This window comes from Vitis riparia, chromosome 10 (assembly GCF_004353265.1).
Source record: "Vitis riparia cultivar Riparia Gloire de Montpellier isolate 1030 chromosome 10, EGFV_Vit.rip_1.0, whole genome shotgun sequence".
NCBI lineage: Eukaryota > Viridiplantae > Streptophyta > Magnoliopsida > Vitales > Vitaceae > Vitis > Vitis riparia.
Genome location: NC_048440.1, coordinates 11684588 through 11702224, shown reverse-complemented (window position 1 = coordinate 11702224; position 17637 = coordinate 11684588). Strand labels below are relative to the sequence as shown.

General features: G+C 35.6%; 2 protein-coding genes across 6 annotated transcripts in view; one reads left to right on the top strand and one right to left on the bottom strand.

Annotated features, from left to right (window-relative positions):
- Positions 1-314: 314 nt before the first annotated feature.
- LOC117924233 (cationic amino acid transporter 1-like) lies at positions 315-4724 on the top strand. 2 transcript variants are annotated; one of them, XM_034842821.1, is made up of 3 exons: positions 315-491; positions 1996-2058; positions 2811-4724. In XM_034842821.1, the coding sequence occupies exon 3, from the start codon at positions 2820-2822 to the stop codon at positions 4587-4589; it is 1770 nt and encodes a 589-aa protein (XP_034698712.1). In that variant the 5' UTR covers positions 315-491; positions 1996-2058; positions 2811-2819; the 3' UTR covers positions 4590-4724. The 2 variants fall into 2 exon arrangements, with proteins under 2 accessions (XP_034698712.1, XP_034698711.1); XM_034842820.1 differs by lacking the exon at positions 1996-2058.
- A 3873-nt stretch (positions 4725-8597) lies between these two features.
- The window catches only part of LOC117923915 (187-kDa microtubule-associated protein AIR9), a 77358-nt gene continuing 68318 nt past the window's right edge, over positions 8598-17637 (bottom strand). For 3 of the 4 annotated variants that reach the window (XM_034842401.1, XM_034842403.1, XM_034842402.1), the window contains 3 exons: positions 10133-10165; positions 9908-10039; positions 8598-9074 (listed from right to left, as the gene is read on the bottom strand). In XM_034842401.1, the coding sequence (XP_034698292.1) occupies positions 8898-9074; positions 9908-10039; positions 10133-10165 (342 nt within the window). In that variant the 3' untranslated portion in view covers positions 8598-8897. Of the gene's footprint in view, positions 9075-9907; positions 10042-10132; positions 10166-17637 lie in introns of those variants that run through there. The other variant, XM_034842404.1, reaches the window with a different exon arrangement.

Sequence of the window (17637 nt, the reverse complement as noted above, 5' to 3'; positions counted from 1 at the left end):
AATTCTAAATTAGAAAGACAAGTTTTTGGTAAGCCAAGAAAATTTGGGTTTGCAAGGTATGGTTGGGTTTTTCCTTGACACCTATGTTTAATTATACGAATTTAAGAGAAATTGTCTATTTTATTTTTCTTATTATACATGTATATATTAAATCATCGTAATTTATTAGGAAACTTAAAGGCAGTTTTGGGCTTAACGATTTTCCATAAATTAAAGGAGACTTAACACTTTACCCATTTACTCATTCTGCAAAATCAAGTTTGCCTCTTCTCTTCTTTTTCTTCTTTCTCATTGATTCTCATTGTTTCCTGGTTCCTCATCCCACATTCATTATTTTAATTTCCCATTTACTCATTTGATTCATTTTTTTCTTTAAATTTGAGTAGCAAGAAGAGAACATTCTTGAAGGCCTTAATTGGATGCTGAGAAAATCAAAATTTTTGATTGCTTGTCTTCCTCAAAGTCCACGCTGAATTTGGAGATCTAATCAGGTAAAAAATCTTCCCCTTTGTTTTCATTTTTTTTATATTGGTAATTTAGGTTATGCTTCATTCGTGGAAAATTTGAGAGTAAATATTTGAGAAAGAAAATAGAGAGGTAAAGTAAAAAAATAAAAATAAAAATAAAAAATTTGACAATATATAAATTTTTAATTAGTTTTAATTATATTTAAATTATTTTTTAATAATTTTTGAGAACCAAATAAAATTCTATAATCATAAATATCCACGGGCTATAATTTTATTTTATTTATATGGGAAAAAGAAAGAATGAAAATAGAGAAAATCTGAGGTAAAAAGTATAAAATGAAGTTTTTTTGTTATGTTTGATTCCTAAAAAATACTAAGAAAAAAATAATAAGGAAAATGGTTTTTCCATGTTTGGTTTCATTATACAAAATAAGAATGAAAATCAAATATTATCAAAATTAGTTAAAAATTTATATATTTTTAAATTATTTAATAATTATAAAGAAAAATAAATGAAATGAATTTGAAAAAGTATATAAAAATAATTTATTAACTTTAAATCTATCATTTATTATTTATTTATTCATTTATTTTTATTTCATTTTCGTCTCTATTTTCTTTCTCTCATATTTTCCTTTAAATTTTCTGAGAATCAAGCATAACATTTATGTTTTCTGATTTTGAAAATTTAAAAAATAAATTTATTGAGTATTTTATTGTTTCCTTTTCATTTCACTTCATAAGAGGATGGATAGGAGATCTTTTGTCATCACATAGGATAGGTTCTTAATATATTTATTCTAATTTAGGTTTTAAATCGAAAACAACTTGAAATGTGTGTTGATGTTTGAGGTTAATTCATTAATTTTTAAATTTTAATTTGGGCAGAGCATCTCAAGCCCACCCACACCCCCCTCCTCCAGCCCAACTTCTTCTTTAAATTAAATTAATTAAAATTGTTAATTTTAGTGGATTTTTAGATGAGTATCATGTTAATTTTGAATCAATTGTATTAGTGTTTCTAATTTATTTCTTCTATGTAATATTAATCGATAGGGCTTCATTGGTAAGTGCTACAAGATCTTGTGCATTGGAATCCATGTTTATGGACCCGAAGCCATTAGTATGGAACATTTTTTTTTTTCAAGTGAAATCCCCAATATATGTAAGAGTGAAAAAATATTTTTGTTGTTGTGGAATAAGAAGTCTTTGTATCTTAATACATGTATTTAATTTATTTGAAGCTGTTAGAGCGAGATTCACTTTTTAGGGAATATGAGTCAAAGCATTAACAAGAATATTTTTAGTGGAACATCTTTTATAATCCCTGAAGAGATAGGTCACTAATATATTGAGGGATAAGTAATTCGACTTATTCACATCCAAATCATGAATGTTTGGAATCCATATTATGCAACGAACTATTGCTTTTGTTAATTTGAATTGAAGGGTGATATAAAATCGATTTATTTCCAACATTCTCAATGAATTCATAAGAAGTGATCCCATTTTTTTTTTTTATCAGGTTTGGGTAGAGACCAAAGGTCTTGAGCGACCGATCAAAAAGAATAACTCAAAAGATAAAGAAGTATTATTAATTTTTTCATGTTTGTTACAAGTTTGAAGTACCATTTGTACAAATAAGAATCTCCTTTGTTACATAATTTCTTATTCATATAGATAGATATAGGATCTATGGGGCAATTACTTAGAAATATATTTTGCACTTGCATTTATTTTAGTTTTATTATTTTGGAAGAGGCTAAAATTTGAAAATCCCAAAATAAATTTTGATTTAAAATTTTATGATTATACTATTATTATTTTTATTTTTGAGTAAGGAATTTGTAAAAATTTATAGAATTTAATTTTATTTCATTATATTCATATAATAATTTTTTGTTTTGATTTCCCTTCTATGTAAAGAATATCCTTGTATCCCTAAATAAATTATCTACTATTTTTCATCAACATAGAAAATATAGAGCACTCTGTTTTCTCCTTTCTCTCTCTTCCTAACTTTACTTAATTTAACTTTATACCAAGGAGTAGCTTAAACATGGTTGGGAGCATACACGGATTTAGTTAGTGCCCAGGCGGCACATGCCTAAGTTTAAAAGAGAAACAAACCAATCATACTAATCTCTCTTATATTGCCCCCTTGAACCAGATTTCTGGGTCCGCACTGTAGGGAGGGGAGAATTTTCCATTTTTCTTAAAGATTTTCATTGCATTTTTTGTTTTAAAGAACACAAAATAAATGAATAAATAAATAAAAAGAAGAAAACTCAACCCAATTGTTCCTTTGATGGGATCGATAAAATTTTGGGTTAATTACAGGAGAAGAATATGGGGAGTACGAGTGAAGGTGGTGGGGTGGCAAGGAAGAGGGGATGCGGATGGACAAAGGAGGATTTCTTACCAGAGGAATCATTCCAAAGCTGGGGAACTTACGTCAAGGCACTGGGCAACACAACAGCAAGGCTGAAAGACCGCCTCCTAACGCGGTCCTTGGACGAGGTTGAGCTACATGCAGTGCGCGACCGCAGCAAGAACGAGATGAAGAAAACCCTCAACTGGTGGGACCTTCTTTGGTTTGGAATAGGGGCTGTCATGGGCTCCGGCATATTTGTCCTCACAGGAGAAGCTGCCAATGAATATGCTGGTCCTGCTGTCGTACTTTCCTACTTCATATCTGGTGTTTCTGCTATTCTATCTGTCTTGTGCTACACAGAATTTGCCGTTGAACTCCCAGTAGCTGGAGGCTCATTTGCCTATCTCAGAGTGGAGCTTGGTGACTTCGTGGCCTATGTTGCTGCTGGAAATATCCTGTTTGAGTATGTTGTTGCTGGTGCTGGGGTGGCCAGGTCCTGGACTTCCTACTTTGCAACTTTGTGCAACCACGACCCTAATGATTTTCGCTTCTATGCTTCCTCTCTGGCCGAAGGCTACAACCGTTTAGACCCTATTGCAGTTGCTGTGTCAATTGTGGTTTGCGTTCTGGCCTCATTGAGCATGAAGGGTTCCTCAAGGTTCAATTCGATTGCATCCATAGTCCACATGGTAATCATAGCCTTCATGCTTGTTGCAGGCCTCACCAAGGCTGACTCGGCTAATTTTAAGGACTTTGCCCCATTTGGCCTTCGTGGGATTTTAAAAGCTTCATCAATGCTCTTCTTTGCTTATGTTGGGTTTGATGGAACTACCACCCTTGGTGAAGAGATAAAGAAGCCTGCGCGCGATATCCCCATCGGGCTTATTGGCTCAATGTCGTTAGTTATGATTGTTTATTGCCTTCTCGCGGCCACACTAGTCTTGATGCAGCCATATGCCCAGATTGATGTTGATGCGCCATACAGTGTGGCATTCTCAGCTGTAGGGATGGACTGGGCTAAGTACATTGTTGCCTTTGGAGCATTGAAGGGCATGACCACAGTTTTGCTAGCAAATATCATTGGTGAAGCTCGATATTTCACCCACATTGGACGAACCCACATGGCACCGCCATTTCTGGCAACCATCAACAAGAAAACCGGCACCCCAGTGAACGCCACAGTTTTTATGACCATTGCAAACTCCGTCATTGCATTCTTCACAAGTCTTGATGTTCTGGCAAACCTCCTCTCAATTTCAACCTTGTTTATCTTTTCACTTGTGGCCCTAGCGCTACTGGTGAGGCGATACTATGTTTCAGGCGAGACATCAGATTCAGATCGAAATAAGTTCATTGGTTTCTTGGTGCTAATCTTAGGGTCTTCAATTTCCATGGCTGTATACTGGGCTGTTAGCGAACATGGATGGATTGGATACAGTGTGGGAGGTGCAGTTTGGTTCCTAGCAACACTGGGTCTACATGTGACAATGAAGCAAGGGAGGAAACCCAAAATTTGGGGAGCACCAATAGTTCCATGGCTGCCATCAGCTAGCATTGCGATCAATGTGTTCATCCTGGGGTCTATGGATGGAAGTTCGTTTGCAAGATTTGCTGTGTGGACAGGGATCTTGCTCGTCTACTATTTTTTTGTGGGATTACATGCTTCATATGATGCAGCTAAGGTGGCTCAAAAAGAAGTTCAAGTGTCTCAGGCCACCAGCATGGAAGCGGGGATTGCATCATAGTTCTCAGAAGGAAAAGATGTCCATGGTAATTAAGTTGATCTTTTGGGCAACACTGAGGGTAAAGTATGTTACTGTTTCCTTTCAGACTCGTGTACATACGGTTATCTCTCTGTTGTTGGCCTTCGATCATTCTCATTTCAGCGGTACAAAACTATTAGGAGCCTATTCCTTTTTATATTTTCAATGGTTTTACTTGGCACATATTTATTACTATTAAGAGTTCATTGCTTTCACGTGCATAGAATGGCTCCAGCATTGGAGCAATATTAGACAGGGTCGATCCTTATATCATATGGGAGTAGCATAGGAAAAATACCAGAGATGAGAGAGATACCACCTAACACATGCTTTACAGGCTTTTCCAATGTACATATAGAGGCACGAGTGAATGGAGGATTGGATGGTTCAAGATCAACACTTGTGGAACTACCATCCCCTCCTAAGGCAAGGTTCGGGCCATTGGTTGCAATATTTAATGTAACAAGATAGGCTTTAAATATGATTAACTCTTCCTTCATTGTTACATTGTATATGGAACCTTATCCCACAAAACAAGCATCCCATAATCATTGTCTAATGACATATTAATTAGGTACAAAATTATGTACGTGGGTCAATAACTGATGCAGTCAAACTAACTAGACCAGTAAGACCAAGCCGCTATAAAAACCTAATTAAAGTATGTAAAGGTGCAAAAGATTTTGGGTCTTTATTCCTTCTCTTAGTATCCATATGTTAAATTCTCTCATTGCCTATGACTAACTTGATCATTAAAGAGGGGTTGGCCAAACCGAGCACTCCACTCTAAGTTTCTTCTCTAATCTTGAGGAATGTCGTAAACAAAAGTGAACCCACCACTTTTTTGATGACTCAAATTCGCGTTGTCTATGAGAAACAAAGAAAAACTTGAATCCAACTAGCACAAACAACAAGCAACCATAAAAAGACATTCTATTGGGCAAATCATTGCAATAGAAAAAAAAGTTTGTGTAAAAAAAAAGGAGACACTACAAAGAATAGAAGAGTTAGTGAAAAGGAATAGAACACTTGCCTAAGAAAATGTGAAGCTCAAAGGGATGTCAATATAATATCAATTAATAAATCACCCCATAGCCACGAAGGAGAAGTCATGTGCAAGAAAACGAACAATGTGTGAGGGGAAAAGATCAAAAAAGAGATTCTACAAGTTCCAAATGGTCCAACTAGAGTCAAAGATGCATGACATCCCCATTTCAAAGGAAGACTCATAGGCAACTAGGGTAAACTCGATAGGGCTCCTTGACTAGTGCAAAGAAGGATTTTGGAGCCTATGACCCTTCATGCCATGCAAGGGATCTCCTTGACCTTTTGCATCATTAACATTCTTCACGAGTTTGGTTGAGAGAATGAAACAAAAAGGAATTTTGAGAATGATTCTTCTTTGCTACCCATATGGAAGCCAAAGTGTTGCATGTTTGGATCCTAACTATAGATTTTGGTTATCTGAGTTATCAATCATTGAATAATTAATCATGCATTTAGAGACCAAGGGTATTCTTGGGATTTGGTGATTAACCCCATTTCTTCATTTTTGTGATTTTGTTGATGTATCCTTACTGCAATACCAATTTATAGACTGAAAATGCTAGGTAAAATACATTAGGCTAATGAAATTTCAGTTAGCCATATAGTAACTCCTAAGAAGAGTCTTGAATGATTAAATCACTTTAATTTTGAGTTATGGAAATTTATGTTCATTGGAGGATTTTCTTTATTCTCTTGTATCTTATTCCTTAACCTTAAACACATTGTAACATAAGACAGATCATGAAACATACAATGGAAAGTGTGTGGGTGTTGGCTAGTGTAACTTTCTACACTATATAGTAATTTGATGACTAGTTTCGACTTCGCACAATTATCATGAAGACAATTTTTATTAATTTTTAGTTTATCAAGTTGTCCTTCTCTTTTTCTTTCATTTTACATAGAATCAATGCAATATTTTTTGTCTTAGTAAGATCTAAGGACCTGTTTAAGGACTCTATATTTGATCTATGTAGATTTTTTAAGAGTTGTTCTAAATCAATATGTTACTCCTAATTCTTGACTATGTTAATAAGTAGGCAATAAATATGGTTTATGACATGATTCAATGCATATCAAAAGAAGAAAAAGAAAGGTTTCTAACATGATTCAACAGAATTGAATCGATAATAAGGTTTCCTCCCTTTTATATGGAAGAAACTTACTATAACTATTATGTGTGCCCCTTTCATGAAGATAAAGTCATAGTTGGATTAAGTTTTTGACTGGAAGAATTAGCAATGCTTGTTTCACCCATCATCATATTTTTATAAGTTATTTTTAATTTGTTTCACCCTTTCATAGACTTACTTTGTTTTGCATCTTCTTGAGTAGAGTTTAAGGAAGATTTTTGTAGTTGGTGGAATTGTAGGGAAAAAAATTAATATATGAAGCATGTTGTTGGAACTGTAAGAAAAAATGGTGATTGCATCTGCATCTTGTTTATGTTTTTAATACAGTGAATCTTGTTCCATGTTCATTTGTTTGATTAAACTTTTTAGCATATAGGGTTTGATCCATTCTTTTATATGTTACTCAAGAGTTGGAAAAGTTATTGGGAAGTCATTGTGGTCCAAAATAACTTAGAATGGGTGGGATTACCTTAAAAGGGTAATATCTTACATGGAGTAAACTAATAACTATGATAGGACATGGTTACTACTCTATAACCAAAACTTTTTATTGGTCAGCAAAAATATGGGAAGATTATCTATAAGTAATTTTCTTATTGACTTAATTCTTAAAATGGTTGTCTTATATACATACGTATGACTAATTCATTATTTATATTGTAAAATAGAAATATTTAAGCAATTCTATTTTAAACCATTGGTAAATGTTGAGGAATTTGAGGCGTTGTTTGGAGGATTGTTAGTTACTGGGGATTTAAAAATTGGAGTGATAGCTTTTGAGGTTGAGGAATTATCAATATGTTCTACATTTATGCCTAGTGAAACTCTAGTTAGTTTAGAGGAAGATGACAAATTTCCAAGAAATACTAGTGATGAAATACAAGGTTCTAAGAAAAAAAAAAAAACAAAAAAAAAACAAAAACAAAAACAAAAACAAACTCAAGAAATTAATAGAATAATGAATGTGTTGAAGAATTTTGAAGGATCCTCAATGAATAAATGTATGAAAGATTTTCCTTAGCTTATGTGAATCCATTATATTATGTAACAACTAATTTGTTTTGCAAGAAGAAAAACCATAGAGATTTGAAAAGACTCTTAACTTACGAGAATCCATTCGATTATGTAACAAGTAATTTGTTTTGCAAGAAGAAAGAGTATAGAGAGTTGTGAATAAATATGGAAAGTGACTAAGAGCAGATGTGATGATTCAAAACTTAGAGAAATGACTTTTAAGTATTTGACTTGGATTTGTGTAATAAATATGGTATATTGCTTATGTAATTACTGTAATATGATACATTTAATTTGCTTATTTTACATATTTAATACATTTGAATTTTATTACAAGACTTGATCCCACTATTAAAATGTAGCACATTTGGTTTTTGGATATTTGATACATTTAAACTTTTATAATTATAAGAAATTTGTCATTTTCTATAGCTTTTTTTATAACAAATTTGATGTCTTTGAACATTTAAAAATATATAATTAAATTGTTTTATCAATTCATCTTTTGTCAAATCATAACTTTAAAATAACTTATTTTAATTAAGAATAAATATAACATTTTTTTTTTCAAGGATGACAAGGATTCATTATCCATAATTTTATTATTATAGTTAATTCTATCATTTTGATATTTTTAAAAATATATCAAATTATTTTTTCATCAAATAAGAATTAATATAAAAATTATATTTCAATGGCAGCTGTATATTCTTTTTATCATTTACAGAAACTAATGATTTCAGTTCCTATAGGAGAACTAGGATGTAGAATATTTAAACTTTAATACAAAGAAAGATGGGCAAGAAATGGTAATATAAACCGAAACGCCAATGTTTCTAAGAAATTACTAGTCTCTGATACATTAATATACAGTAACTGGCATCCCCAGTCCCTACAGCTGCTGCACAAACATATATATCACACAACAAAAACCCAAACACAATACCCGCAATACTTGGCCAATACTAAAATGACTTCCTTTTTTTAAACAAAAATAAAAATAATATTGAGGGCAATAATGGCAACATAACCCCCAAAATCCTAGATATGTCTACTTTTCATTGTGAATGGACTTTACATATACCTTCATTATAAGTTATGTCTCTATCTTGAGGAGTGAATTGAGGGATGTACTATTGAACCGTTGAGCAAGGCCTCGAATCACAAGCACAATGACATCTCGCAAGTGCCGGGAATGCACCATCAAATCTACTTCATTCTCACTGTCCACCACAATTCTAAGCCGATGCTGATCATTTCGAAAAAGCTCCACCTGCACACACAATCTTCACTGTCAGATTGTACTTAACCATGAACAAGACAGTCATGAAACACACACTGCATATGATGCATAGTTTTGAGTCTCTCACCTGCCTAATTACAAGCATCTCTATGTACAAACAGCTTTCCCAGTACATGACTCATAAATATGAACTAATGTAATGCAATGTTTGGTTTTGATAAAGTACTAAGTAAAGAAAATGATTTTGTTAGGTTGCTGCTTTACAATGAAAAATAGTTAAATCAAATATAATCAAAATTAATTAGAAACTTATATATTTTCGAATTATTTAACCATCATATAGAAGAAGAAAAATTAGTAAAATGAGTCTAAGAAAGTATGTAAAAATAATTTATTAATTTTAAATTTTATTTCTTATTTTCGTTCACTTTTCTTTCCTTCTATTTTCCTTTTTATTTATTTTCCCTTGCATCTTCTCTCACATTTTTTGGAAATCAAACATAGCCTAAACTTTTATTTACTATCGCCAACCAATCCACTTCTGGAGAAACTTTCTGTATTTAAACTCTTATCAATCTAGAAGCTAAGAAAATATGAAACAATGATCAGAAAATTTGGAATCTTATAATAGCCAAAGAAAGCAGAAATACTCAAAAATTTCCCTTTTCTTTCTTTTTCCATGCAGAAATGGAGCACAATCCAGCAGAGGTAAATCCAAGAATTAGCACAGCCAAAGCATTTTCTTAAAATAATTGTGTGAGAATGCTACGAGTGGGAATGTCAATCCCTAGCCTTCCAAATCCCCATGGATGAAAGGGATGCAATGAAATATGGGAGTGTCTTGAGGGCAGACAAAAACTTACATGAAAAGGAGGAGCATAGCTTCCACGAATTTCAGTAGTAGGAAAAGAAGTTTTAGAACCAGGCTTCACAACCTTGACTCTCTTTCTATTAACTTCTAGAATCCTTCTCTCAAAACTCCCTACTCCTGGAGCCTGCAAAACAAACAGTGATTTGTCCATCTTATTTACAATGAGCATGTAAACTAAAAGATTGTAGGCAGAATATGTGACACAGAAGATAGCTACCTTTTTTGGAGATCGGTCCTTGTCACACAGTGCCTGTTTCCCAAGAACCAAGTAGCGTGTAAATATGTAAAAACACATGGTTTTGGTAAATAAATCAATGGTATTTTACTATAAAGAAATACATAGGCACATTTTAAACCATATAAAACTTCTATCCAGTAAAGCTCTATGGGTACTGCTGTATATTCCCAAAAAGTTTAGTCAACAAAAACCCCAAGTGATGGTTTAAAATTGGAATGGAATGGCAACAAGCAATGGATGAAATGAGAAATTACTTGACAAGTAAAGGGGAGTGAACATCCACCTAGCTTAAATGAAAGAGCACATGGGTGCCTCCAATGTAAGTTTAACTGTTAGCATGGATGATTCCAATCTCATCTGCCGACCAAAAGTCTGGACTTAATCGGACTGACTGGCATCATCTTCCCACTCCAGGCACCAGGCCCCATCCCCATCCAAGAAGAATAGAAACAATTTCGTATGCTAAGATTGCACTTCTAGCTTTTTGTATATTCCCATATGGGACATGGTTTGTGGAACCTTATAGTTGTGTGGATTTACTTGAACTTTGGAGGTTCTTACATTTTTTTTGAGGATCTCCCATCCTTCTACTGTACTTATTATAATATACTATACTTTTGTTCCTCATAAAAAAAGATTGCACTCCCTAGGAATGACTACACCCCATAACCACAAGAAATTCTAATTCTTGGATTGAAAAACCATGGACCTTTTGTACAAATTCTAATTGATTTAAACCGCAAATTGCTCTTGTATAATGCTGCTCATATTGGATAGCCCAACTGATATATTATGTTACTCAAAGCCACTTAAGACTCAACACACACCAAAAGAAAGAGGAGAATTCTTTCAGCAAACTCTTTATAAAAATTCTTTAAGCAATCTCCTTATCAAGTTAACCATTGATAATCAATGGTCACAGCAGAAAGGAATATAATATCACTGAAGCTGCTATTTTAGTTGTTTAAGAAGAATACTTTGTGTGTGCAAAGACACAAAACACAGCACTCACTGACCAGAGCACGATTCATAAAGCCATTAGTCCTTATTGCATTCAAATTGGGAGACTGCTTTCTGCAAAGCAGCATGGGTAGTTCCTGTATGCATTTCTGATATCCTAGTTATTTAACAAGGTATTGAGGCAGAAACACTTTACTTGAGGGTCTGAAATGTGTAAGATAGTTGGGTATGTACAATATCCTGGTGGGGCAAGGTTCAATTAAGAAAACCTTTATTGGGTGGCGAACAGTCAAAGTGACTCATGGATTTTTTTTTGATAGGTTTTTTTTTCTTGTCCTGATTGGAACTTGAACCTGGAACCTGCCATAAACCCAACTGAAGAGGAGCCATGGATATATAAGCATGAAGGACTATGGATCTCCCTAGTTGCTACAGTATTGCCTCTTTCATGTTGAAGTCTAGATTTGCAAATTTGGCATCTGATGGCTGGCCAAGAGAGGATCCCCTTCTCCAGTTACTCCTGAGATTTGATGGAACAACCCTCAGGGTTCTAAAGCCTAGAGTTTTTTTTCTGCAGGGAGTTTTCTCTCTTGGTTTTATGTACTCATATGCATGTTTCCCTTTATGCATCCGCCAATTACTTAAAACAGTACAAGGATAGTTTGTTCTCCAGGGGATAAAAAAAAGGGGGAAAAAGGAAAAGCATGCACAGAACACATTTGGACACAACTATTCCTTTTGAATGGGATTACTGGTATACAATTATTTTGCTTTAGTAAAATAAAAAATAATATATTTCTAAAGAAACACTGTAATAAGCAGACCAAATTAGCACATTATTCAATAGAATTACATATATTATATTTTTCAAACTTTTCCACTTTATATAATTGTTATCATAAAAATAAATTAAACTTTCATGATTGCCACATATAATAGATAATATATAATCATATTAATATTTAATCATATAATGATCTGTTTTAGATGCCATGTCCTACTTACCATGTGAATATCCATGCTAACATTTTGTGTCAATGATGTGGTAAATAGTAGGTGAAACATACAGTGGAGATGTCTTTGTTTTTGTAAAAAAAAAAAAACTAATATCTGTCAATAAAAAATATAATAAGAGAGGAAGGGTAATAATAGTGGTAGTACAGAGATTTTGAATAACTAATCAAAATAATGCCATACAAATACACGCAGTCTCAGAGTTTATTCTAGCTAGAGTTTATATGGAAATATTATTGTAATTTTCTCTTTTTTGGTTTCAAAAATATTAAATAAGTAGTTCTCCCCATCCTTTAAAACCCTAAAATCACTTGGTTTCAACCTATTACCAAAGCACAATCCTAGTGTTTCTCAAGCCAAAATTTGCAAGGTTCAATCCTTTGATTTTTCTAGTGATTATATCCGCTGATTTTTTTTCTCTTTTTGGTACAGTGAATAAACTTGAATTGAAGCTGTTTGATCAAACTTTTCTATTTTCATATGATTTTCAGAATTGTGCTCCATATTTTCTGAATTTGAAATTTGAGACAGTTATTTTGTGGATGTTTTTTGTTCAATTCAGTTCTAAATGGAATGCTAGGCTTAAGAGATAATTGGGTTGTTGGTTTACTCCAATTGGAAGTCTTTATTGTTGCTTACCTGCTAGTTTGTGACTCAAGTGGAATCACAAGCTTGGGTTAGGAGATTGATTGGATTGTTGGTTTATTTGTATTAGATAATTTTTTTTTAATGTTTATAATTTGGGGGTTTAATTTGTAATGCTTCAAATTACTTGGATGTATGAGCTTTGGAATTTCTCATGGGTGATGATAAATTACACCTTCACAAGGATGATAGAATATCAAAATCAGTTGCATTGAAATAATTGAACGATGTTAATTATCTTGATTGCATTCATTCTTTTCAGATCTTTCTAAGCGGACAAAGGATGCCGAACTACTTGATAGATATTTCCCCTAGATACAAAGACTAGAGGTATGAAGATAGAATGTGTGAAGACTACTATTATGGGATAGATATGATAATATTAAACCCCATATTGTGACTAAAGTTGAATTTTAAGATTCTTCTAAAAATATTTGCTACTCACTTGCAAAGTATTTTCATAACAAAATAATGCTTCTTGAGTTTAATAGTCATGAAAAAAATTTATTACTATAGCATCGGCCTTTTACCATCGACTTAGAGCAACATAAATGAGATTTGGAGTTCATTATTGCTTCCTTGTTATCCAGTTTGGACTCCAATCTTCATGGTTTTAAAGATCATATCAATGTTATCAAAGGCAATCGTCTAGGTCACCAAGGCCACAAGGCCAGGTGGAGTAGATAAAAGTCACTTCTTGAAGACCCAGGCAGGACAGCTTCAAAGAGATAACGCTTAGGCAATCGCTTTGGGATAAGGCGTCAGGCATAAAGGCAAAGCCTTTGACCATGGGTTAAGATACAACATACTTAGTGTTGAATATAATGTATTTATAGTGTATAACCTTTCCTTGTTAATATAGGACACATATATGGTAGGACACATGTATGGTGGTTAGGACTCTTAGCCTTGTATATATATATATTACTCAATTGTAAGTAGATCATTACATTAATGAGAATTAAGGTCTTTCTTCTTTCTCTCTCTCTCAACATGGTATCAGAGCCAAGGAAGAAAACCTAATTCTTTCCTGTTTCCCATGTCATCAACTCTGGGAAACCTTCCGGTGACCGTGTTTCATTCCGGTCACCTTCCCCATCTCCCAATACTTTCCGGTCAGTCGGATCGTCGACAGAAACCACTCACCGCCGGCGAACTTTCCGACGACGTATTTTTCCGACACCGACCATACCAGAAGGAGCGTTTGGAGGAGATCTACAACTTTTGTGGAGGCACCGGCACCAAAAGCTCATCCACGTGCTGTCCATGCGCAAATTTCCGGCCGGCGGCTGCATCTCACGCGCCGGCGCGTGAGGGCGCATGAGGCCTTTTCCGGCGACGCGCCTCCTCCTCCAGCTTCGCCTGACGCCGACCAGCCTCCCTACCTCCCTGGTTCTCCCATCCGAGCCCTGCACGTACCTCTTTTGGGGATTTTTGTCTCCATCGGCCCTCCAAACAGTCTTTCCGGCGAAGCTCCGACTACTTTTTCTCCACTCCAATCCCTACACGTGCCTTGGGAAGTGTTCTTCTACCTTTCTGGTGGTACCACGCCGCGATCTGAGGCCGTCTCCCTTTTTCGGTGGTGCCACGCCGCAATCTGAAGCCGTATTAGGGCTCTCTTCGATCCAAACATACTTCATTCTCCAGATAAGTAGATATGACTACTAAAAATTCCATTTTTTCCGCTGTTATATCTGGATCTCCTATGATTACTTCGGAGAAATTGGTTGGCAGTGACAATTATCTTTCCTGGTCTGCCTCTGTTGAACTTTGGTTTATGGGTCAAGGATATGAGGATCACTTGATTACACAGGAAGCAGATATCCCTGAGGTTGACCGCGTACAGTGAAGGAAGATAGATGCACAGTTATGTAGTGTATTATGGCAATCGGTTGATCCCAAGATTCTTCTTCATCTTCGGGCCTACAAAACTTGTTTTAAATTTTGGACTCAGGCCAAAGGATTATATACGAATGATTTCCAATGTCTTTATAAGGTGGCTTCTGCTATTGTCCATCTCAGCCAACAGGACTTGGATCTATCTACTTATATTGGCCAGATTGCCTCTCTTAAGGAGGAGTTCTTGACTGTGATGCCTCTTACTCCTGATGTTGGGGCTCAACAAACACAGCTTGACAAGTTCTTCATGGTTCTTACTCTTATTGGCCTCCGAACGGATCTTGAGCCTGTCCGCGATCAGATTCTTGGTAGTTCATCAGTTTCGTCCTTGGATGATGTGTTTGCTCGCCTCCTCCGTATCTCCTCCACTCAGACTTTGCCATTTGATAGCTCTTCGGATTCTTTTGTGTTAGTTTCTCAAACTAACTCTCGAGGAGGCCGCAGTGGTACCCGAGGTAGAGGTCAACGTCCTCATTGCACCTATTGCAATAAATTTGGCCACACTCGCGATCGTTGCTATCAGTTACATGGACGACCTCCTCACACTGCCCATGTGGCCCAGTCCTCTGATTCTCCGCTGCCTCAGCCTCCGAGCTCTTCCGCATCTCAGGCTTCTGTTGCCTCTGTTGCCCAGCCTGGTAATGCCTCTGCCTGCCTTACCCACACATCTTCTCTTGGACCCTGGATTCTAGATTCTGGAGCTTCTGATCACTTATCTGGTAATAAGGATTTTTTCTCCTCTATTACTACTACCTCTGCTTTACCTACTGTTACCTTAGCTAATGGTTCTCAAACTGTGGCTAAAGGTATTGGTTTGGCCCTTCCTCTGCCTTCTAAATCTACCGTTGGCTGTCGTTGGGTCTACGCAGTTAAGGTTGGTCCTGATGGTCAGGTTGATCGCCTTAAGGCCCGCTTAGTTGCTAAAGGCTATACTCAGGTTTATGGTTCTGATTATGGTGACACATTCTCTCCGGTTGCCAAGATTGCTTCTGTCCGTCTGCTTCTCTCCATGGCTGCCATGTGTTCTTGGCCTCTTTATCAATTGGATATTAAAAATGCCTTCCTTCATGGTGATCTTGCCGAGGAAGTTTATATGGAGCAACCTCCTGGTTTTGTTGCTCAGGGGGAGTCTGGTTTAGTATGCAGGTTACGCCGTTCTCTATATGGCTTGAAACAATCTCCTCGAGCATGGTTTGGCCGTTTTAGTTCTGTTGTTCAAGAGTTTGGCATGCTTTCGCAGTACAACAGACCATTCAGTTTTCTATCATCATAACTCTTTGGGGCAGTGTATTTATCTGGTTGTTTATGTGGACGACATCGTCATTACAGGCAGTGATCAGGATGGTATTCAGAAACTAAAGCAACACTTTTTTACCCACTTTCAGACCAAAGACTTGGGGAAACTCAAGTATTTCTTGGGAATTGAGATAGCTCAATCCAGTTCTGCTGTGGTCCTTTCCCAAAGGAAGTATGCTTTAGACATCCTGGAAGAAACCGGTATGTTAGACTGTAAACCGGTAGACACACCTATGGATCCGAATGTCAAACTTGTACCAGGACAGGGGGAGCCTTTAGGAGACCCCGGGAGATATCGACGGCTCGTAGGTAAATTGAACTATCTCACCATTACTCGTCCAGGCATTTCTTTTCCTGTGAGTGTTGTTAGTCAATTCCTACAATCACCATGTGATAGCCATTGGGATGTTGTAATCCGCATTCTTCGATATATCAAAAGTACACCAGGCCAAGGTGTGTTGTACGAGAACAGAGGTCATACTCAGGTTGTTGGTTACACAGATGCAGATTGGGCTGGCTCACCCACAGATAGACGTTCCACTTCAGGGTACTGTGTTTTTATTGGAGGTAATCTAATATCTTGGAAGAGTAAGAAACAAGATGTAGTGGCCAGATCTAGCGCTGAAGCCGAGTATCGAGCTATGGCTTTGGCAACATGTGAACTCATCCTTCTCTTATGGTTGAGACATCTTCTTCGAGAGTTGAGATTTGGAAAGGATGAACAGATGAAACTCATATGTGATAACCAGGCCGCATTACATATTGCATCCAATCCAGTCTTTCATGAAAGGACCAAACATATTGAAGTTGACTGTCATTTCATTAGAGAGAAGATCGCATCAGGATGTGTTGCTACAAGTTTTGTTAATTCAAATGATCAACTAGCTGACATCTTCACTAAATCTCTCAGAAGTCGTAGGATTAAATATATTTGTAACAAGCTTGGTGCATATGACGTATATGCTCCAGCTTGAGGGGGAGTGTTGAATATAATGTATTTATAGTGTATAACCTTTCCTTGTTAATATAGGACACATATATGGTAGGACACATGTATGGTAGTTAGGACTCTTAGCCTTGTATATATATATATTACTCACTTGTAAGTAGATCATTACATTAATGAGAATTAAGGTCTTTCTTCTTTCTCTCTCTCTCAACACTTAGATTATAATTTAATTCAATCTAACATTAATGAGAATTAAGATGGAATATTATGTTATCAATCATACTGATAATGAGATGGAGGGATATCAATCTAGTCTTAATGAAAGTAATGACAATTTTAATTTCAATGACGACTATGATGATGATGCCCAAAGCTTCTCTAGGATGTCCTTTCTCTCCCTTTTCTTTTTTAATTATGATTTTCAAATGTATAGAAAATTAAAATATGCATTTGAATAGGATGAATTTATCTTAACAATATGATATTTCTTATGATGTGAGGAATAATATTTAACACTATGAATAATTATTACTATATTGTTAATTTCATAAGACACCATGAGGGATTAATGAGGGATTAATAGTGTTGATTGTGATATTTAAGGCATCAATCTTGAACAGAATCATCTTTCTAGGTTGGCCGAGTTGCTAGATTGCAAGGCTTCTGGTTGGCCTATACCCTACTTGGGTCATCCTTTGGGAGGGAATCCCAAGGCTTGTGG

Bases quoted from the DNA above. Each gene is read 5' to 3' on its own strand.
- LOC117924233 (XM_034842820.1), top strand. From the start codon at position 2,820: ATGGGGAGTACGAGTGAAGGTGGTGGGGTGGCAAGGAAGAGGGGATGC.